The sequence below is a fragment of the Medicago sativa genome, chromosome 5 (assembly GCF_051527215.1).
Source record: "Medicago sativa cultivar Bolivia chromosome 5, Bolivia_mono, whole genome shotgun sequence".
Classification (NCBI taxonomy): Eukaryota; Viridiplantae; Streptophyta; class Magnoliopsida; order Fabales; family Fabaceae; genus Medicago; species Medicago sativa.
Window position 1 is genome coordinate 48,565,191 of NC_140753.1, and position 22,622 is coordinate 48,587,812.

At 37.8% G+C, this 22,622-nt stretch overlaps 2 protein-coding genes across 2 annotated transcripts; both read left to right on the top strand.

The window, feature by feature from the left end:
* Nucleotides 1-14,156: 14,156 nt before the first annotated feature.
* LOC146922608 (uncharacterized) lies at nucleotides 14,157-15,893 on the top strand. Its single transcript, XM_085711573.1, has 2 exons — nucleotides 14,157-14,718; nucleotides 15,511-15,893. The coding sequence occupies exons 1-2, from the start codon at nucleotides 14,157-14,159 to the stop codon at nucleotides 15,891-15,893; spliced, it is 945 nt and encodes a 314-aa protein (XP_085567699.1).
* A 2,038-nt stretch (nucleotides 15,894-17,931) lies between these two features.
* On the top strand, nucleotides 17,932-22,177 carry LOC146922609 (putative pumilio homolog 8, chloroplastic). The gene is made up of 5 exons (XM_085710848.1): nucleotides 17,932-18,136; nucleotides 19,136-19,298; nucleotides 20,336-20,499; nucleotides 21,261-21,516; nucleotides 21,802-22,177. The coding sequence occupies exons 1-5, from the start codon at nucleotides 17,958-17,960 to the stop codon at nucleotides 22,036-22,038; spliced, it is 999 nt and encodes a 332-aa protein (XP_085566974.1). The 5' UTR covers nucleotides 17,932-17,957; the 3' UTR covers nucleotides 22,039-22,177.
* The last annotated feature ends 445 nt before the right edge of the window (nucleotides 22,178-22,622 follow it).

Consider the following 22,622-nt stretch of genomic DNA (forward strand, 5'->3'; position numbering starts at 1 on the left):
ATCGTCGTTGGGAGACGTATCAAGACCATGGCTGAGGGCAATAAAACTTGTAAAGGAAAGGATCCTTGGAAGGTTCTTGGACACAGGTCACCGTTGCTAGGCGTGTCAGTGCTGGGTAAACATTGGATGTTCGCATCTGTGGTCAATGCTTTTCATATCATTTTCATTCTTTCATTCTTTCATTTTCAACCCCATTTTTGCCTGAACCGCCCTTTCGGGTTTTCGATTCACCGGGGAGTAAAGATTCTTTTCATTGCCCCATTTTTGCCTGATTTGCCTTCATAGGTTGTCAATCAGCGGGGTGCTCATTTTTGTCTAAGCCGCCCTTTCGGGTTTTCAACTTAGCGAGCTTTTTATTTTCATTTTTCATTTTTCTTTTCATTTTCATTCTGTTTTTTTTCATTCTTGCCATTGACCATAGATCATCCTGGGGAGTAACTTGCTTGTAACATGTATTGAAATAGATATTGACATTCATTTATTCATGCATGTTTCATTGAAATGTATCCTATTGCTCAGGTTTGCCTTTCAAAATAGACAGGAAAAGATTTTTCAATTTTCAAAAGATGTTTGTTTCAGACATTGACATCATCAAATAGAAAGAAAGTATTTTGCACACAGTATTGAAAGTAGAAAAGAAAAATAGAGTTTCAAACAAATAGCACAGGCTCAAATTGATGTAGAAGAGTGAGAGTCAGCCGAAGGCATGACTTCACGGATTTGCAAAGCTTGGAAAATGGTAATTTTATTGGTTGGTGATACATTGAACATGATGACCGCTACATTTCATAGAAATTTTGAATTCACGAGTACAGAAGCCTCTGATGAAGAAAATCATTGACAGTTGCAGATGCCCCAAGGGGTGATGGTGATTTGCCAGATATAGTTACTTGTCTTTTATTGTCAACCTCATTTTTGCATGAACCTCCCTTTCGGGTTTTCGGCTCATCGAGGCGCTCATTCTTGCCTGAGTTGCGTACAATCTCAGCGAGCTCTTTCATATTCATTTTTTTGTCCCTTACTTTTGCCTGGATCGCCCTTTCGGGTTTTCGATCCACCAGGAAGCGCATTTTTGCCTAGGCCGCCCTTTCGGGTTTTCGACCTACCACGCTGTTCTTTTCTTTCTAGACAAAGTATTTCTTGACTACATCGGCATTAACAGGATTTGGGAGTTCAACACCATCCATGTGTGTAAGAATCAAAGCACCACCAGAGAAAGCCTTCTTGACAACATAAGGGCCTTCATAGTTAGGTGTCCACTTGCCCCTTGGGTCGGGTTGCTGACTTATCCTTCTTTTCAATACAAGTTCGCCTTCCTTGAATTCTCGAGGTCGGACTTTCTTGTCAAAAGCATTCTTCATCCGCACTTGATACAACTGTCCATGAGTCATGGCATCCATACGTTTCTCTTCAATCAGATTCAACTGATCATACCGACTTTGACACCATTCAGCCTCAGTTAACTTTGCCTCCATGATCACCCGAAGAGATGGAATCTCCACTTCCAGAGGGAGAACTGCTTCCATACCATATACCAGAGAGAAAGGAGTTGCCCCGGTTGAACTGCGCATTGTAGTACGATAACCATGCAAGGCAAAAGGTAGCATTTCATGCCAATCTTTGTAAGTAGTGACCATCTTCTGAACAATCTTCTTGATGTTCTTGTTAGCGGCCTCAACTGCACCATTCATCTGAGGTCTATAAGGAGAATAGTTGTGATGTTCAATCTTGAATTCTTCACATAAAGCTTGCACCATGTTATTGTTCAGATTGGAACCATTGTCGGTGATGATCTTGTTGGGAACACCATATCGACAGATGATGTTATTCTTGATAAACTTGACAACCACTTGTTTGGTCACATTTGCATAGGAAGCAGCTTCAACCCACTTGGTGAAGTAATCAATTGCCACTAGAATGAAACGATGTCCGTTGGAAGATTTTGGTTCAATCCTTCCGATCATATCAATGCCCCACATAGAGAAAGGCCATGGGGAAGAGATAACATTGAGAGCATGTGGAGGCACATGAATCTTGTCAGCATAAATTTGACATTTGTGGCATCTTTTAGCATGTTTTTGGCAATCACGCTCCATAGTTATCCAGTAATAGCCGGCTCTTAACAATTTCCTCGACATAGTGTGGCCCGAAGCATGGGTCCCAAAGGTACCATCATGTACATCATGCATCAACTTCTCAGCTTCTTGTTTGTCAACACATCTCAGCAAGACCATGTCATAGTTCCTCTTGTATAGGATTTCTCCGTCCAGAAAGAATCTACTAGCCCATCGTCTCAAAGTCTTTTTATCCCTGTTGGAAGCACCAGGTGGATATTCACGATTCTGCAAGAATTGTTTGATGTTGTAATACCAAGGCTTTTTATCATTCACATCTCTATCAGCTTGATCTGGCATATTTTCAATAGTAAACACATGAGCGGGTCTATCAAGACGCTGCACCTTGATCACAGGCACATCATTCCAGTGATTCACACGAAACATGGAAGACAAAGTAGCGAGAGCATCAGCCATCTGGTTTTCATCCCGAGGGATGTGGTGCAGTTGAACCTTTGTAAAGTATGTCAACAGACGTCTTGCATAGTCACGGTATGGGATTAGCTTCTCATGATGAGTCTCCCATTCACCCTTTATCTGGTTAATAACAAGTGCAGAATCTCCATAGATGTCAAGGTGCTTAATTCTCAGATCAAGGGCTTCTTCAATGCCCAAGATGCATGCTTCATATTCAGCTATATTGTTTGTGCAGTCAAAAGTTATTCGAGCGGTGAAAGGAATGTGGTGCCCTTGTGGAGTTACAATGATGGCTCCAATCCCTTTACCATAAGCATTAACAGCACCATCAAACACCAATCCCCACTTGCTATTGGGGTCCGACCCTTCATTGATCAGTGGTTCTTCACAGTCTTTCGCTTTCAGATACATAATTTCTTCATCAGGGAAATCAAATTTAATCGGCTGGTAATCATCAAGAGGCTGACAAGCAAGATGCTCAGCAAGGACACTTCCTTTGATTGCTTTCTGAGCTTTGTACACAATATCATATTCAGACAATAACATCTGCCAACGCGCAATCTTCCCAGTAACAGCAGACTTTTCAAAGATGTACTTGATTGGGTCCATTCGGGATATCAACCAAGTTGTATGATTCACCATATAATGACGCAGGCGTTTGGCAGCCCAAGCTAAAGCACAACAAGTCTTTTCAAGCATTGTATACCGAGTCTCACAGTCGGTGAACTTCTTGCTCAGATAGTAGATAGCATGCTCTTTCTTACCAGTCTCATCTTGTTGACCGAGAACGCAACCCACTGAATCATCTAACACTGACAGATACATAATCAAAGGCCTTCCTTCCACTGGCGGGACAAGGATAGGTGGCTCCAACAGGTATTCTTTGATGCTATCAAAAGCTTCCTGACATTCATCATTCCATACAACAGGCTGATTCTTTCTGAGCAATTTGAAAATTGGTCCACAGGTGGTAGTCATGTGAGATATGAATCTTGAAATATAATTCAGACGTCCGAGGAAACCTCTGACTTGCTTCTCAGTTTGAGGGGCCGGCATCTCTCTGATGGCTCGGACTTTGTCAGGATCAACTTCGACGCCTCTTTGGCTGACAATAAAGCCTAGCAACTTTCCAGATCGTACACCGAATGTGCACTTGTTAGGATTCAAACGCAGCTTGTACTTTCTCAATCTTTCAAACATCTTTTTCAAATACACAATATGCTGCCCTTCATCACTTGATTTCACAATCATATCATCAACATATACTTCAATCTCCTTGTGAATCATGTCATGAAACAGAGTTGTCATACCTCTTTGATAAGTAGCACCAGCATTTATCAAGCCAAACGACATCACTTTATAACAGAACGTTCCCCACGGAGTAATGAAGGACGTCTTTTCTCTATCTTCAGGAGACATCCGTATCTGATTATAACCAGAGAAACCATCCATAAAGGAGAACACTTTGGATTGAGCAGTACTGTCAACAAGCACATCAATATGAGGCAATGGGAAGTTATCTTTCGGACTGGCTTTGTTCAGATCCCTGTAATCAACACACATTCGAACTTTCCCATCTTTCTTTGGTACTGGTACGATATTGGCAATCCACTCAGGGTATTCAGCTGTCATGAGGAAACCCGCATCAATTTGCTTTTGCACCTCAGCTTTGATCTTAAGAGCCATGTCTGGACGAGACCTTCTCAATTTCTGTTTGACAGGAGGACATTCAGGCCTTGTCGGTATCCGATGCTCCACAATATTGGGATCTAGACCCGGCATATCTTCGTAGGACCATGCAAAGACATCTGGATAATCATGGAGAAGCTGAATGATCTTCTTTTTCACTTCTGGCTCAAGTGCAGCACCAATCTTGATCTCTCGCTTGTTCTCTTCAGTACCCAGGTTGATGAGCTCAATCTCTTCCTGGTGAGGCTGAATGGCTCTTCTTTCTTGCTCAAGCAATCGAGTGATCTCATACGGTATCTCTTCATCATCATCATCCTCATCTTCAGCTTCATATACAGGGAATTCAAAATTTGGAGGAACTATAGGGTCACTGTGTTCAACGGGTTTATTATGGTTCAATCTGCATAATATGATTGGGATGATTTTTAGAAAAAGTTTTCCATGCAGATTTTTGAAATTAACAAGAAAATACAGATGTTTTGGTTTTTTCTGGCATTACCATTATTTCCAAGAAAAAGGCACTAAAAAGTAAAAAACAAAGAGTCGTGAGGAAGACGACAACTTTTATTGATAACGGCAATGCCGAAACAAACATGCCCCTACAATGATATCACTTTCGCCTTGGGCAGGGCGAAAGGATTGTTATTTTGAAAACAAAAAAAAAACATGAGCAACGAGACACATTACATGGAAGCATGCATGACTAAAGGAACATCAATGGCTTCCCAATTTCTCACAGTGCCTCCTGGTATAACAAATGCAGGCACGTAACCCCCTTCAGCAGCATCTTCAGTAATAGCATTGATGAACCCAGCACTGTAAAAGGTTCCCTTTGAAACAGCAGATGTCGGGGAGAATCCAAGGCCTTCTTTGCGCTTGTTTTCCAAGATCTGAATCACTTTGCCCCAGCCAGCAGCTTGTCCTGCCTGGACAGCCTTCTGAGCACCTTTCAGTGAGGCCATGCTAGCACCAGCCCTCCGGGGTTCTGCACCCTCGACAGTCAAGCCTTGAAACGATGTCCCTTCAGCAGACCCTGCTTCAACACAAGAGAAAGATGATACTTGGCTAACCAGAAATGCCTCTTCATCATGCATAGTGACAATCTTACCATTCCTCATGAACTTGAGCTTCTGATGCAAAGTAGAAGTGACTGCTCCAGCGTCATGAATCCACGGTCTTCCGAGGAGACAACTGTAGGAAGCATTGATGTCCATGACTTGGAAAGTAACTTGGAATGTCTCTGGACCAATGGTAATTGGCAAGTCTACCTCCCCGAGAACATCCTTGCGGGATCCATCAAAAGCTTTAACCAGATAGCTGCTAACCCTCAGAGAAATTCCGTGATGGCTCAATTGCCTTAGTGTTGATTCAGGCATTACATTCAGAGACGATCCAGTGTCCACCAACACATTGGATATCATGTCAGATCCACAATGTACTGAGATATGCAGAGCCAAGTTGTGGTGTTTCCCTGCTTCGGGGAGTTCATCGTCACCAAATCCCAAGTTGTTGCAGGCAGTAATATTACTCACTATCCCATCAAACTGATCCACAGAGACTTCGTGGTCAACATAAGCTTGCTCCAGTATCTTCATCAACACCTTCCTATGAGCCTCTGAGCTCATGAGCAGAGACATGATGGATATCTTTGACGGAGTTTGCAGCAGCTGGTCAACGATCTTATAATCACTCTTCTTAATGAGCCTCAGAATCTCATCCAGATTAGACTCTTCAATAGATTGGCCTGTTGGGCCGGGGTTCTTGTCAACAGGAGGAGCAACTGGTGGTGTTATTGTGGCAATGGGTGTCACCACCTTCTTTTGAAACAAGGGTGGACGGACTTTCCCGCTTCTGAGAGCTGTAACTTCACTAGCAACATTATCAACTGTAGCTGGGGATACCAGAGGCACCTCCACTCCGTTCTCAATCATGGTTGTATTGTATTTGTAAGGAATTGCTCTTGTAGAGGCATAAGACACCGGACCAGGTCACCTGATCACCAAAGGCTCAACATTCCTTGTCTGAGATGCAGTTTCAACAGGGGTATCATGGAACACTGGCACAATCACACATACATCACTGACGATTAAGTATTTGTCATCCATCAGACCCTGGACATCATCTTGCACAACACAACAACCCATAGGATTCTGAAGACATTCCGGACAAGAAGCATGATCATGTTTGAACAGAGAAGCCTGGCAAAGTTTGACATGTAATGGCACCAAGGGAGTAACGACATTGCGGACATCCAACATGGGACCCTCTTGAGGAACGGGACCCCTTTCAAAGGCCTCAATCATGTTAACAGCAGCATGGTTTGGGAGCGGATTGTCAAGGACATGAGGAACACTATTCTCAAAAGTCAACCGTCCCTTTTCTATCAGGTCTTTCACAATATATTTCAGAGCAAAGCAGCCCTCAACATCGTGGCCTTGAGCACCCTGATGGAATTCGCATGTCAGATCCTGTCGGAACCTGGGAGGCAATGGATTAGGCGGAGGCTTGCCTGGTCTAGTAACACAGTGCCCCTTAGCTAGTAGAGTTGGGAGCAGCTCACCATACCGCATTGGTATTGGTGGAAAAGAAGGTTTGGGTCGGGGACCCTGTTGTTGCTGCCGTTGCTGTTGAGCAGGAGGCTGTTGTTGTGCTTGCTGAGGAATGGCATTGACGGGCATTGGTGGTTGACCCGGTGGCAGAGGATATTGCTGGTAAAATGGTGGGAAGAAAGGATGTTGAGAGTACTGCATGTAGTGATAGGGCAGAGGTAGTTGCGTAGCAGCTGCAGGTGGGTTACCAGATACCATCCCTACGTCAGATTCTTTCCTCTTGTGGTGACCATTACCATACTTCTTTGGTGCACTGGTTGAAGATTCGCCTTTCTCAAGGACAATAATACCATCTCGGACAGCCTCCTCTAAGCGAGTTCCCATCGTAACCATATCAGAGAAGTTGTTTGGGGCAGAGACTATCATTCTTTCCTTGTATTCCTTCTTCAGAGTCTTCAGGAATGTCTGTGTTAATTCTTCCTCATCAAGTCGAGGAGAAACACGGGCAGCTGCCCCTCTCCACCTCTGAGCATATTCACGGAAGGTTTCATCTGATTTCTGAGACAGAGCCTTGAGAGAGTCCCTATTTGGCTTCAGACGGGTATTGAACTCATATTGACCTTCAAAAGCAGCAGCGAGTTCCTCAAAAGTATGGATGTTATCTTTGCTCAGACTAGTGTACCAATCTGCTGCATCATCTGTCAAGCTACTCTGGAAACAATGGATCATCAGTGCATCATTATCTGCGTAATTAGCCATCTTTCGGACATACCGGATGACATGGTTGTGTGGGCAAGAAGTCCCATTGTATTTGTCAAATTCTGGCTCTTTGAATTTCTTAGGAACCTCAAATCGGGATACCAAGCATAGATCACGAGCTTTAGCAGGAGCACCATTGTTTCCCCGGCTAGCCTTGACCTCACGGAGTTCTCCAGCCAACTCCCTTAACTGTCTCTTCATAGCTTCCATTGCGGGATCTTGTCCACGCGGAGTGTCAACATCAATCACCTGTTGCACTGTGTGTACAATAGGGTCGGTAACAACAGTAGTCACCTGAGGCATAGCAGTAGACACAGGAATCTGTCCTTGACCAGCAACACCAGAGATACCAGCAGCAGTATTAGGAGAATAGTAAGCTGAGAGCCCATAAGGACGCCCATTGGGCATAACAAACCGAGCATCGGTAGCCACAGTAGATAGTGGGATAGAGGGAATCACCTCAGCAGTAACTGGAACAGAAGTGGCTGGTTGTTCCTGTGCAGCCATCATAGCGGACATAGCGTCATGAGCCTTAGCCAAGTCTTCTTTCATAGCAGCCAATTCGGCACGGAGCTGAGCATTTTCTTCTTCAAAATTAGCCATCATCCTTCTCTTGTGAAATCTTGTCTGATGAATTCTATCTGGTTGGTAGACTTTGCGAACACGAGCCACTTTTCAGACTGCGGCGGACAAAACCAGGAGGCAATGAGCACGAGAGAAGTTTTTTGTGACCAATGAATGCATATGATGCATGAAATGTGTTAATGCGTATGCAAAAAGACTCTTTTTGTGTTATCGAAGAGTTTTAGACAAATTAGAAATTTGTAAACATTACTAAACATACACGAGAAACAAACAACCAACATGTAATTTTACAAGATGATTCCAACATAAACAAATGGAAATAACAACAGGAAAAAGAAATCCTCAAGCATAGGAAGTGGAAGCATCATCCTCAGACTCAGACTCATAGCTGCAGTATCGTGCATAGAAGTTACGGGCACCCCTAGCCCTCTTGGAGTCCCTCATAAGCAACCTATCTTTCTCTTCAATCTCTCTCTTAGCCTTAGCTAACTCTTTCTTCAGTGTCAAGACCTCATGAGTCTTCTGCTCACCTTTTCCATCCAACGTCATGATCAAGTTCTCAGCCTCATAGTATCTAGCCCTCCACTGATGTTTCTCCCGACTCTCCATAGCTAGATGTTCCTGATACATCTCCTGGGTAGGTGGGAGTAGAGGTAAAGGCATGGTAGGAACGGATGCAGACACATATCTCATAGAGGGGTAAGGCATACCAATCTCCTCAGCTAGGTTTATCACCCACTGTGTATAGGCCTCATGAGCAATTCCGGACCTTACACCCATATGCTTCACCTCTTTCTTCCGAAGCTTAGTCCAAGCTTGCATGAAATCTTCTCTAATTCCGGTGGGAGCATTGGAGTAATGAAAGAAGTAAGGAGCCGTAGCAAGATTGATGGGTTTATCTTTCATCGGGAAACCAAATTGTCGCAAAGCAAGCTCCGGGTTATAGTTGATTCCACCCCGGGTACCAAGAAGAGGTACATTAAGAAATTTCCCACCACCAAAGATGATTTCCTTAACCCTTGAAGCGGGAGTGAGCCAAACAACTTCATTAGGAGTGAGAGCCATAATCCTCTGTGAAATAGACCAATTCTCCGGATTGTCGTGGAAAGACTGCGGAAGGTGTGAAATAAACCACCTATAGAGGAGAGGCACACAACAAAGAATATATCCACGACCCTTGCCGGAACGATCATGAATAGCATGGTATGTATCAGCTAGCAAAGTAGGAACTGGATTCTTGGAGTGGAAGATCATAATAGCATTCATGTCCACGAAGCCATCAAGATTCGGAAAGAGAATAAGCCCATAGATGAGAAGTGCAAGAATAGCCTCGAGAGTGTCCTGACAAGTGGTATTGAGGTTGGCTTTCCCAAGAAGATACTCTGAAGTGAACCCTCGGATGCGTGCCTTAGTGACAAGATTCTTGGAGACATCGGTGGTCTTGAGATAGAGATCCTTAGCAATAACCAATGGAGTAAGAGGAGGCTCAAGTCCTGAGAAAGGTACCCCCTTAGCAATAGACAGATCCATCAAGGAAGAATAAGCCTCTAGAGTAGGCACCAACTGAAAGTCGGGGAAAGTAAAGCACTGATACTTCGGATCATAGAATTGCACTAGAGTGTGCACAAGCTTCTCATCCACATTAGTCTGAAGAATAGTAAGTAAAGCCCCGTAACGACGTCGGAAACCAGTCGAATCCTCAATCTTGAGTGCCAAATCTCTCAAACTAGCCAAATCCACTTCCTTGAACTTGTAGGAATTAGTCCTCTTCATTCCTACAATGTTTACAAATTCAACTTGTCTAAGCCCTTCGATAACAATGCATGGAAAAAAGTTTATGCATGTATGCATGTATGCATGAATGCATGATTATGTTCAAGTTCGGAGAAAACATGGTGGGTTGAAGTTCAAAGTTGAGGAGTCATGGGTGGACACGGCGTCCGGTGAAACTAGGGCTTTAGGATAATAGTAACCAGGTTCTAAAAAGGTTCCCAAGTTGCAACCTCTCCGACGTATATCATGGTGTCACGAGACAACACTCGCTCCATGATTATCTGCGGAAGGTCTAACTTGAGTGTAGTATCGCGTGACGACTAAAACTCGAGACAACACTCGGTTTAGCCTCCGCACTACATCCTAGAAAATGGCCATGGATGGGTTTGGTTATCTACGGTTCATAGCGTCATAGAACAATTAGAAGTAAAGTGCCTAAACGCGACAACACGCGCCGACAACATCACCCCCAAAATGCCTCAGCTATGTGGGATTGATCGCATAATCCAAAACACGAGGCAACCCCCGGAATGAATTGTCGATTATATCCCTCCTAAATCCTAAGTTCACTCAGCCCGGGTGCAGGACTTTTGATATTCTCACCCCACACGTTTGCAAGAATTTAAACATTTATTCACATAGGAAAGCAAGTAAAAGAAGCAAGTAAAAATACAAGCGCAAGCGTGGAAATAAAGACTAGGCGTAACTCTCGAATCTCCCCAGTGAAGTCGCCAGCTGTTTTATCTTGGTTTTCGGGTGTCAAACATTGATTACGTTTGAACCTTTCTAACCGGTGATATCTCATTTTTTTCTTGGGAAGGGAAAAAGTAAGCAAAACCCTTGAGAATCAAGGTCCGGGAGTTGTTTTCGCTACGGGAAGGTGTTAGGCACCCATAACGACTATAGTATTCTATAGGAACCGTCTTTAATTTCTACGCGCGCGCCTTATTTTTAAATGCTATTTTGAAAAGTGTTTATTTAAACCTAAGAGTTTCTAAGTGAAGAATTGGAGGGAGAAGAATGTTTTTGGATTTTTATTTTAATTGAATTGAAGGAATTTTGTTCCTTGCCTACGTACCCGTTTAAGGGATCAAATCCACCGTAGTTCTCTTCCAAAAATGTTTTTGTTTTTGTTGGTTGATTTTAAGTTTGAAAATGGGATTTTGAAGAATGGAGATTGAGAGGCCTTGAAGGCATGAGAATTTAAGAAAAGAGTGGGGTTTGATTAGTTATTTGCAAAAACAAGTCAAAGTATGATTAAAGTTTATTGAAATTTGATTAAGAAAAATGAAAAGGAAAATCAATGGGGTTTTGACCCCAAAGTTTATTGTGAAAAAGATTTGAGTGAAGTTTGTTCATATTTTTTTGGAAAATGATTTTTCTAAGTATAAAGCCTAAACATTCATCTAAACATACAATCCTAAACATACATCTAAACATGCATATTCTAGCTATATATCTAAAGTGAGGTGTGTGCATGTGTCGGTGCTTGTGTCGGTGTACATCATTAGAGTCCATTGTCCTTATTACATCACACCCTAGATACATTCTATGGCCTCTTTGCCAAGAAATTTAAATTGCATGAAAGTAAAATATTACAAGAACTCCTAAATCTTTACATTCTAATTTTTGCATGAAATTGAAACTTAAAGTGCAAGAAATAAGGTGGAGAGGAAGATGAAGTGTGAATGCTTATGATGAATATGAGGCATGAAATGAAATGGTTAGTAACACATGGCAATATCAAAAGAAATAAAGCAAGAAAGACACTATAACATAAAGGATGGAAAGCAAACCAAAATAAAGGCAAAATGAGTGCAAATATGACTAAAATTTGTTCATAAAGTGCAAGACTCATGTGACCTATAATTCTCACATTCCAATACACTTTTAAAGGTTTAGAATCTGATTTTGGAATGGGAATTAAGATAACATGGTTAACTTGGCATTTTAGAAGCAAACTTAGACATATTTGCATTATTTATTTACACAAGTAACTTGTAAACTAAGTAACCAATCAAGATTCATACCTATGCAGCAATACCAAACACAAACAGTAGCTAAAACTTTATGAAATCAAGTGGTATAGGTCACAAATATTCATCAAGCAATTGGGATTGAAATCAAGCAAATTTTCATTCATTTTTAGCACAAAATATCACAAAATGGTAGGAAAATTAGCCACATTATGTTCACCAATCTTTAATATGCAAAATTATCACAAGAACACCACAAAGTTGTCAAGAAATGTGTATGAAAATTTTTAGAATTTTTAAAGGATTTTTGATCACAAGAACGTGTAAAATTTTCACAAGATTTAACAAATGTAATAAACAATTAAAAAAATGCTACTTATTTTTTATCCAAATTCAACACATAACAGCATCACAAGAAAGTCAAGAAACTAGTCAAAAACACATGAAAAATTAATTGGAATTTTTAACAAAGTTTTTGAGCATGAAGGTGTGCAAATAGCAAGGAGTAACGCGTAGAATAGCAAAAAAAAAATGGAAAATCACAGAATCTGCAAGGAAAGGCCCAAGCAGATAAGCAGATCAGGTCATGTGTGTACACGTGGCACATCAACGTATCCAACGGCCAAAACATGAGGGAACACAGTATGAAACAAAGGCACGCGCGCGTGGGATCCAGGTATGGTATATAAGCAAAAAATGAAGAAAAAATCCTAAGACATCAAAATGACTCTCTCTCTAAGATGTTTTAGAGAGAGAGAGTCTGCAACTAGGTCTTCTTCTCCGATTCTGCTCTTCTTCTCCGGCGCGGCGGCCGGTCACCTTCCGGTGCCGTCGCCGTCGCCGGAAAACCAAACTAACTCGGATCTCAAAATTTTTTACAGTTTCGAAATCGTTTTTCACTTCTAAAACCAAATCCAGGCTTCGTTTTTGAAGGTAAGAATCGGAGAGGCGTGGATATAACTTTTAAGCTTCGTAAATTTCTAAAAAGGTGTATAGAAAGGGTGAATCGATATACCTTGAGCTGGATTCGGAGAAAGAGGAAAGATCACGAAAGAAAGCTTCACGTTTCCTTCAAATCCAAAAATAAATTGGATTCTTCCTCTTCTTCTTTGTTACTGGTGCGATTTAGCTTCGGTAGCAGCTGTTGTTATCGCTTGCAGTTACGATTCACGACCTTGAAAATTGCTGTGCTTTTTTGGAAACGTGACAGATTTTGCGGTTGTTGATGAACCGGTGATGTTGTGATACGTTGAGTTCTTGGTGTGATCGATGATGATTGTGATTTCTGGACTTTTTGTGTATAATTGCGGTGGTTTTTGAGCTGTTACAGTGGCGGTGAGGGTTTATGTGTGTGACGGTTATGGAGGATCTGGAAGGATCTTGTTGAAGTTCTTGATGAACTTCAAGCAAGTTCTTCAGATTTTCTGACTTTTTGATCTGTTTTTGTGGAGAGAGAATGAGAAAAGGTGTTTGTGATGATGTGGAAAGAAATGAATGGTGACCTTGACCTTTGACCATTGAGTCAGCTTTTATAGCTGATGTGTAACTGCCTGGACCTGTTAGATGATGACATGTGGCATAACAAACTTCCTATGGACAAATAAAAAGCTGACACGTGGCATTGGACTATGACTTGGACAAAAATGGACTAAAATGCAAATTTTAGAAATTTAGGACTTAAAAATAAAATAAAATGAATTAAAATTGGTAACCGGCAAATAACGTAAAGTGAAACGATTAAAATTGACAAAACGGACTAAAACGGACCAATGGCCTAAATGAGGTACTTCAAAGTAACCTCTCTCTGCCGAAATTTCGTGTGAAATGACCAAAATACCCCTAGGGTTAGAACGACTGAAAATGACTCAGATGCAATTTTAAAATGGATTTTTAACAGGGAATTGAAACAAAAGTTCAATTAAACCAATTTGAAAGACTCAGAGACAATTTTTAAGATTTGAACAGGGCTTTGACACTTGAAAAGACTAAAATGCCCCTAGGGGCAAAACTGACTCAAAATGACTTCAAATGCAATTTTTACAATGGATTTTGACATAGAATGAAACAGAGACTTATTCAAACTACTTGAAAGGACTCAAACAAAACTTTGAAAGACTGAGAGAAATTTGACATAGGAAATGACTAAAATACCCTTCCATGTGAATTTTGCAAATAAAATTGAAATAAAATGCAGAGAAAGATGCAATTGATCAGAGATAGTTCAAATGACTTATAATGCAAGAAAAGAAGAAATGAATAAGTATTTTTAGGTCCAAAATTAGGGTATAACAGGTATGGGTTTCAAGGACCTTTCTGCTTTTAATTTGGCTATGTTGGGTAAACAGGGATGGAAATTTATTACTGAACCAGATTCTCTGGTGGCTCAAATTTTTAAAGCTCGCTACTTCCCGTCTGACTCCTATCTCACGGCCACTGTTGGGCACAACCCCAGCTATGTTTGGCGCAACATCATGCGTGCTAGATTTATTGTGTGTGGGGGCGCTAGATGCAGTGTAGGCTCAGGCGCGACTATTCCTATTCTTAATGAACCATGGCTGCCAAATGGGGAGTTTATCAGTAGTGATATTCCAGGTGCTCACTTTGTTGATAATTTTACTGTTAATAGCTTGATGAATTTATATGATAAAAGATGGAATGAGCAGGTGGTTAGACAAGTTTTTAGTGATGATATAGCAAACAAAATACTATATACGCCACTGATTTCTCAGGTTGACGAGGATAGAATTATATGGAAAGCGGAAAGGCACGGACGTTACTCTGTTCGTAGTGCCTACAGGTTATGTGTATCAGAACTTATTGACTCATCTTATAACTGGCGACCGGGGTATTGGTCTGGTATTTGGAATCTAAAAGTCCCACCGAAAGTCAAGAATTTAATTTGGCGCATGTGTCGTGAAAAATATTGTTTAAATAGAGGTTTTATCCTGGAAGACGAAAGGTCACAAGGTGTGACCTTTCGTCTTCCAGGATGATAACTCGATTTGAACATTATTTTAGTCAGGTTACTTGAATATATAACCAATGAACAAGTAACTTGACTAAAATATTGTTCAAATCGAGTTATCATCCTGGAAGATGAAAGGTCACAATTGTTTACCGACTCGTGTCCGTTTGTGAGATAAAAGTGTTACTTGCCCAACTAGTTGTGCTAGCTGCGCCTCCAATCATGAAGATCTTATGCATGTTTTCTTTGCATGCTTTTGCTATACATGTTTGGAATAGAACATGTCTTTGGGGTTCGGTGCAACACGCCCTTTCTACCACTGCCTCAACTTTGGAAGCTATATTTTATCTGTTAGAGACTTTGTCGGTTGAATTAACACAACGTCTGTCATCTGTATTATGGAGTATATGGAAGCACCGCAATCTCAGAGTGTGGGATAATGTAACATAAACAAGTGCCATGGTTGTTGAGCGTTAGAAACATGCTTGCAGACTGGCAACTGGCTAATGCTCCGGATGTTCTTGCATCTAGATCGAATCATCAACCAACAACGGCCTCCACCTCTCAACAATATCGAATCACGTGACAGCCTCCCATGGCCGGAGGATACAAATGTAACATCGATGCGGCCTTCTCTTCTCACGTCAACCGTACAGGTATTGGTATTTGTGTTCGCGTTGCAGAAAGTAAGTTTGCTCTGGCTAAGACTATGACATACCCTTGTACTGTTTCGGTGGATGTGGGTGAAGCTTTAGAGTTGCACTCTGCTTTGCAATGGTTGAGTGATATGCAGTTTGACAATGTGGATTTTGAAACAGACTCTAAGTTGACAGCTGACGCCTTCCTTTCTACCAGGAACGACTTGTCCGAATCTGGCTGTATTATTTCCTCCTGTCGTTGTTTGTTCAGTACTTTCTTTTCTAACTCTAGGGTGGAGTTTGTTAGGCGACAAGCCAACGTGGTTGCTCATGCTCTTGCAAGAGAGGCCACATCTTTAGCTAGTCCCGTCGTTTATTTTGATATACCCAATTGTATTGAAACTCTTATTATTAATGAAATGCTATAAGCATGTTTTCCCTCAAAAAATATAAAAAAGATTATCTATATATTTTTTTTTAAATTAAAATTGAATTAGCCAAATTGAAAACGAGACACGAAGTGCAATAACCAGTGCCACAAAAAAAATTGGTAACAACAAGTGCAACAATTCATTATCACTAATATTATTTTTTAATAAACAACAATGGTTTATATTTTTAGTATATACGGTGCACTCATATTATTATGGGTTAATTATGTTTCTAGTCCCTATAAAATAGAGACCTTGTAAGTTTAGTCCCTACTTAATTTTAATAGCATTTTTAGTCCCTATAAAAAAAAACTTACTTATAATTTTAGTCCCTGCTAAAACAAAGTTTGATTAATTATCCTTAAACTCTTAAATTTTTGAACGATTTTTTTTGAGACAAGATTAGAACACTATGAAAGGTTCGTTTACTAAAATTTAGAATTTTTTGACATGAAATGAATTAAATATGAATTTTTTAAAAAGACAAAAGTTAAAGATAAAAAGTAATAAAATCTGGATGTAGAAATCAAATTTTGCAATAATTTTTTACGGACGAACTTTTAGTAATGTTCTAAACATGTCTGCAAAAAATTGTTCAACAATTTAAGAGTTTAAGCATAAATTAAACAAATTTGAATTGAGTAGGGACTAATACTCAGTGCAGAAAAACAAAATTAGGGACTAAAAATGCTATTAAAATTAAGTAGGGACTAAACTTACATGGTCGCTATTTTATAGGGACTAGAAACATAATTAACCCTATTATTATTATCCTGTAAATGTAAATATTTTTTTAATATAAACCAAAAACTTGTGTTTGACAATATTGACAAAATAAAAAGAAAAAATAAAGTGACCCATAAGTTTCAAACAAAAAGCTACAAGGTTGAAGAGTAAATCTAACAACCAAGTGACCTTATAATATATTTGGTTTCCTTAACCAGTGCCCCACTGGTTAACATTTTTCAAAAAATTATCATATTTTCACACAAAAAGAAACAGTTATCAAATGACTCAAATGATTGTACATGATTTAGTTGAATGAAACGACATATTTTTTTAATAAGATAATTACTGATAGTTTTTTAATCTCTCTCTTTGAAATAATTAACTACTAATTTATATTCCAAACTAGCTTTTACACTCATTTCATTTATGAGGGAAATTAAATGCATAAGATAATACCACCTGTAAATTTTCCTAATAAAAATAACCATACTTTAATATATATATATATATATATATATATATATATATATATATATATATATATATATATATATATAGGGTTATGATAGAAGACACCTTTTGTGAAGGTGTCTTTTATCAAGTTACTCTATGAGCATTTGCGAAAAGACACCAACTTACTTTTAGGAAGGTGTCTTTTATCAAAGTTATAACTAAAAAGTGAAAATCACACCTTAAGGTGTGACTTGATAAAAGACACCACCAAAGGGTGGCTTGTAACATAACCCATATATATATATATTAGATAGTAGATTGTAAATTAATAGTAGATAAAATCACTTTTTTTAATAAGTTGGTTTGTTTAATTTAGATAAAACTTTTTTTTTTGAGGGAATTTTGATACAACTATTTTTTATTTTATTTTAAGAATTTAGATACAACTATAAAAAATGAGTTTATTGTTACAAAATCACCTTGATCTTTTGATATTTATATTCTCTCTCATCAAAATAAGATTTGTTTGTTGTTACAAAACACACAAAAAGGTAAGGAATTGCCTATTTATGCTCTTTAACTTTTATAATTTCAGAATCTTTAAAAAAAAAAAAAACTTTTATAATTAGAGGAAGAAGCGACTTTTGGCAACTGAGTTTAGCTAAAAAGAAGGTAACAAAACGGAGATATAAAAAAAAGATAAAACAAAAATTTGTGTATGCCGTATATATATATATTCTCTATCTGCTTGATGCGGTAGTTACGTACACCACTATATATATTGTGGGATTGTGATTCAGATTTTTCTGTGATTTACATTCAGGTTGTGGCAGTTACATACACATGGAAAAGTATCAGATTTGCTTGGTTGTTAAAGATATGGATATGGTGTTTAATGAAGTTATTGATGATGTTGTTAAGCATGTGTTGCATCCTTCTAAGAGTTATCGCGTGGAGCATTTGCTTGAGTTTTGTAGCGATGATCAAAGGTTGCAGATTGTTCGTAGGTTGACTCAAAACCCGGATCAGCTAGTCACAACCTCGTTAGACTCATATGGGTAATTAATATTTTTATACATTCTCTAGTTCAACTAAAACACTACTCTTTTTATCCCTATGATGATGCACAATTGTAACTCTTAGAAATCGTAGATACTCTTAACACAACCCAATTAAACGGGCTTGTGAGGTAATCAACATATGTCCAGGCTATCTTTTTCCCATATCCGATGTGAGGCTCGGTACGGGGACATATAATATGGTGGGCGATATGACGGCGATGACCTAATAGATCTGGTATCATATAAGAAATCGTGATTATGCATAACATAACCCCACTTATAAACACATGTCTAGGCTATCTTTTGTTCGATGTGAAACTTTTAACGCTAACTACCATTTAAAATTGTTTTTCTCAATATTTGATATTTTAGTAGAGTTAATTCTAATTTAAGGTTTTAATAATTTTTTTTGAAGTATTGATTTTGGGTTTTTATCCCCATGATTTGTAGCCTCTACTTACTTTTAGACATGTGAACTTAAGGTTGACATGTTTTGATGTATGTTTGGATATATGTTATGCGATATGCGATGGTTGAAGCTATAAATAGTGGCTTCGTATTTTCTTTTTTGTTGTAAATCGGGTATCTTCCGGCGCACAATTGTGGAGACTAATCCCTCGAGCTTTGTAAGATCTAAATGGGGCAGTAAACTCTCCATAAGAGTTTTAATGCTGCTGCATGCCTAGACTGTATTCGAAACCAGACCTTAGTTAAGTTAGAAGAGACCTATTTTTAACTTGTAGCTAGAATTTTGTATTTTTACATAGAGCTATGCTATACATAGCGAACCATACATATTAGTTATTTTAGTCTCCAAAATTTGCTTAAGATATTTTTACATGAACATCTTCAAATATAAACCACGCTCAACTCATTTTTAGGCAAAATAAATTTTGTCCATGCAATGCAATACTAAAATACATGATTCATTTATTATTTTGTTCCGTTTTTGGAGATTTTTGTACATCGAATTAATGGCATTGTAAAATATTTCAGCACAAAATGTGTTCAGAAGCTGATTTCTACCCACAACTCAAAGAAGCAAATTGCATTGTTGAGTTATGCATTACTATGTGGTTTTCTGTATCTAGTTATGGATCTGGATGGAAATCAAGTCCTACAACGTTGCTTGTCATGCTGGAGTGTTGAAGATAATGAGGTATACTACTTCTTTTCTTCTTTTTTTTTAAACATTTGTTACTTTTAATGTGGTTGGTGATTTTTTTACACTTAACTAAATAATTATTGCTAATAAAATAACTCCATAATTATAATTTATCTATATGAAAATTTAATATTGATGTGGTCAAGTGTGCTTGGCTGCTAGTAATAAACATCTCCATATATACTTCAACTCTTTCCACATGTCTCTAATTTTTCAATTTATTTGACCTTAATTGATTACTAGAACAATAATCTATGCAAAGTTGCATTCTACCTCCCAAATATGGTGGTGTAGTACAAAAAAAAATATCATATCATCATAGTTCTCATTTTCATTGATAATTTCATTCATCTGCACTCTCCAATATGATTAATAGGTTACTGTTACTTAGTGAAGTATTTAAATCCGATAACCACTATTGATCATATTGGAGAGTGTAGAAGAAAATTGAAACTAAGGTAGAAAATTGAAAGCGGAATTACATATATTTAACTAAGGCTTAGTTTGGGAGCTTGAGGAGAGGGGAGGATATGAAAGGGCTTGGGAGGATGGGACCGGGAAATATATGAATTTTTTTTGGGGTAAAGACATATTAACCCTATTTTTTATAAGAGCATTTTTTTTAAGAGAATGATGAATTAAAATTTATAATTATTATATTTTTAATTTTAAGAATATTATAACAACATATTATCAAATTTGATGATTTTTTATAAATCCTCTAAAATCTCTCTCCAATACAATTTTTTAATTCCCCAATTTAAAGTGATTCGGTATTTTTTTTTCTACTTTCTAGTTCTTTCACTCCAAAACTCTTCATTTTTTCCAACCGATCCTTTAAGGTCTTTGACTATTTGACTAAGATTACTTTGTTTTATCTTAAAAAAAAAAAGATTGTTTTGTTTTATTTACTCTACTTGTGGACCTGATTGAAATTAATTTAAAATTTTGCTGATTTTTGTTTTATGATATATATATATATATATATATATATATATATATATATATATATATATATATATATATGGCAGTTTATATATGATGCTGCAACCCGGTTCTGTTATGCTGTTGCTACTGATGAACATGGGTGCTGTTTGCTTCAACGCTGCATTGAATTCTCCAACGGAAACAGTCAACAAAAGCTGGTTAAACAAATTTGCAAATATGGCTTTCACCTAGCTCAAGATAAATATGGGTAATTACTTTTAATTTCTTACCTACATGTCTGTGTGTACGTGTCTTCATGAAAATCTAATCTTAAAATAAGTACAAGATAGAACAACACAACACAAGGTAGAACAACACAGGACAAATTTTTATATTATTGAATTATTTTTTACTTATAATTACTTATAATTTCTTACGTGCGTTTGGTTTGCAAAACAGTAAGTATTAGACAGAAAAGTACAAGATAGAACAACACAACATAAGGTAGAACAACATAAGACAAATTTTTATATTATTGAATTATTTTTTGTTTTATACGATTTTTGGGGGACAAAATGCTATTTTGGTATTTTAGACAACTTGTACGTGGGACAAAAAGTTGTGATGTGGTTTGGTGAGGGACAAAAATATCAGTTTTTGTCATGTCCCTTGCCTTCAGTTTGTCCTGTACCTGAAACAGTTTTACAAATCAAACACTGAACAACTTGAGTTGTTCTATCCTGTGCTTCATTTTTTAGCAAATCAAATCAAACACACTTGGTAAAAAACTTGTGAACATTTCATAGGCTATTTTCATAATCGCTCTCAAACAATTTCATAAGTACTTTTGTCAATACATAATCTCAACCAAACTAATCCAAACAAACCCTAATATATACATACATGTTTGTAGCTTCGATACTTATTGGCATAATCTTGAAGGATAGATTTTGGTTTTATGTTTTATTCATTATTATTCTAAATGTCGATGCTAGCTACATCAAGTTAACACATTCAATTGTTTTTCAGAAATCATATTGTTCAGTACATTATACAGATGCAGAATCCAAATGCCATAGCAGAACTTACTGCTCAGTTCAAAGAGAACTATGTACAACTCTCCATGCAAAAATTTAGTATCCATGTGGTTGAAAAGTGCCTCGAACATATTGTAGAGACTAGAGCAAGGATTGTCCAAGAATTTCTTGCTGTTCCTTATTTTGAGAACCTGCTGCAAGACCCATATGCCAACTATGTCGTTCAATGCGCTCTCAAGTTTACCGAGGTATAAACTTTACACAATCGCATGCGCACACACAAAACACATTCACACTTTTTGACATACTCTTTAGCGGGTCAAGATCTTTTTCCGAACGGATAAATACAATAAGAGAAAAACACATACTAGAACTTTGATGTCAAATATTGTTATATCGATAATAAATATTGTTTTATTTAAATCAAATCCTAACATCATTTATTCTGATTGTCTAATTATGAGAGATTGTGCTTATTTCTTATTAGTCATTTCAGAATTTTGATGCTTCTTGTCTTTTTTATATTGATACAGGGCTCTCTGCATGAATCTTTGGTTGAAACAGTTAGATCCCACAAAATCTTGCACACAGGCCCATATTGTAGGTTGTTAGAAGAGTTTCTGCTCGCGAACGCTCCTTCAAGACACTATTTGTCGTTGTTCCATATCGGCTTTCTCCAAATTTTATCCAATTTGTTTCCTAATCCTAGCATCGCAAAAACAAAAAACCCTATTAGCCTACTACTGCTACTAGTATATGTTGTTATGTAATGTTTGTTCAGAATCTGAGCAAAATAAGTTAGAAACAATAGAAGACTAGGTTTAGTTTTCTCTGTGTTTATTATGTTGTTGCATTTTGTATTGTTTAACTTGTGGATGTGTTGTGTGATACATCCATACATACAATGGTATATATCTATATTATATAAATTTAGGACTTATTTCATGTCCCTTAATGGAAATATTTTTCTTCTCTTCTCTTCTTGACATGTGTCACCACATTTCTATGTTTTAGAATTTCTTTCAAGTGACGACATGTGGCACTCTAAGATTGTTTTATTCTCAAGCATTTGCATTCTTTCAAGCAACTTTGTGTCTTAAGTTTTCTAATTAATATATGGAATCATGTGTACCAATTATATTCTATTTTTTTCCGAAGACCAATTATATTGTATTATTTGTATAATCGTGTAATGTAATGATTTTTATCATATATTTTATAGTTGATATTAAAGAATAAAATTTAACGAGATTGTTTTATATAATATAGTATTTCAATTATAACATATTTAAATATGCAGAATAAATTCCTTAAATTTTTAACCTATTAAAAAAATATTATAAGATTTATAATT

What these genes read in the sequence shown, in the direction of transcription:
- LOC146922608 (XM_085711573.1), top strand. Translation starts at nt 14,157, where the DNA reads ATGGGTTTCAAGGACCTTTCTGCTTTTAATTTGGCTATGTTGGGTAAA. An exon ending in GCGACCGGGGTATTGGTCTG is followed by an intron (nt 14,719 to 15,510) that starts GTATTTGGAATC and finishes TTCGCGTTGCAG; the next exon opens with AAAGTAAGTTTGCTCTGGCT.
- LOC146922609 (XM_085710848.1), top strand. Translation starts at nt 17,958, where the DNA reads ATGGATATGGTGTTTAATGAAGTTATTGATGATGTTGTTAAGCATGTG. An exon ending in ACCTCGTTAGACTCATATGG is followed by an intron (nt 18,137 to 19,135) that starts GTAATTAATATT and finishes AAAATATTTCAG; the next exon opens with CACAAAATGTGTTCAGAAGC. An exon ending in GCGCTCTCAAGTTTACCGAG is followed by an intron (nt 21,517 to 21,801) that starts GTATAAACTTTA and finishes ATATTGATACAG; the next exon opens with GGCTCTCTGCATGAATCTTT.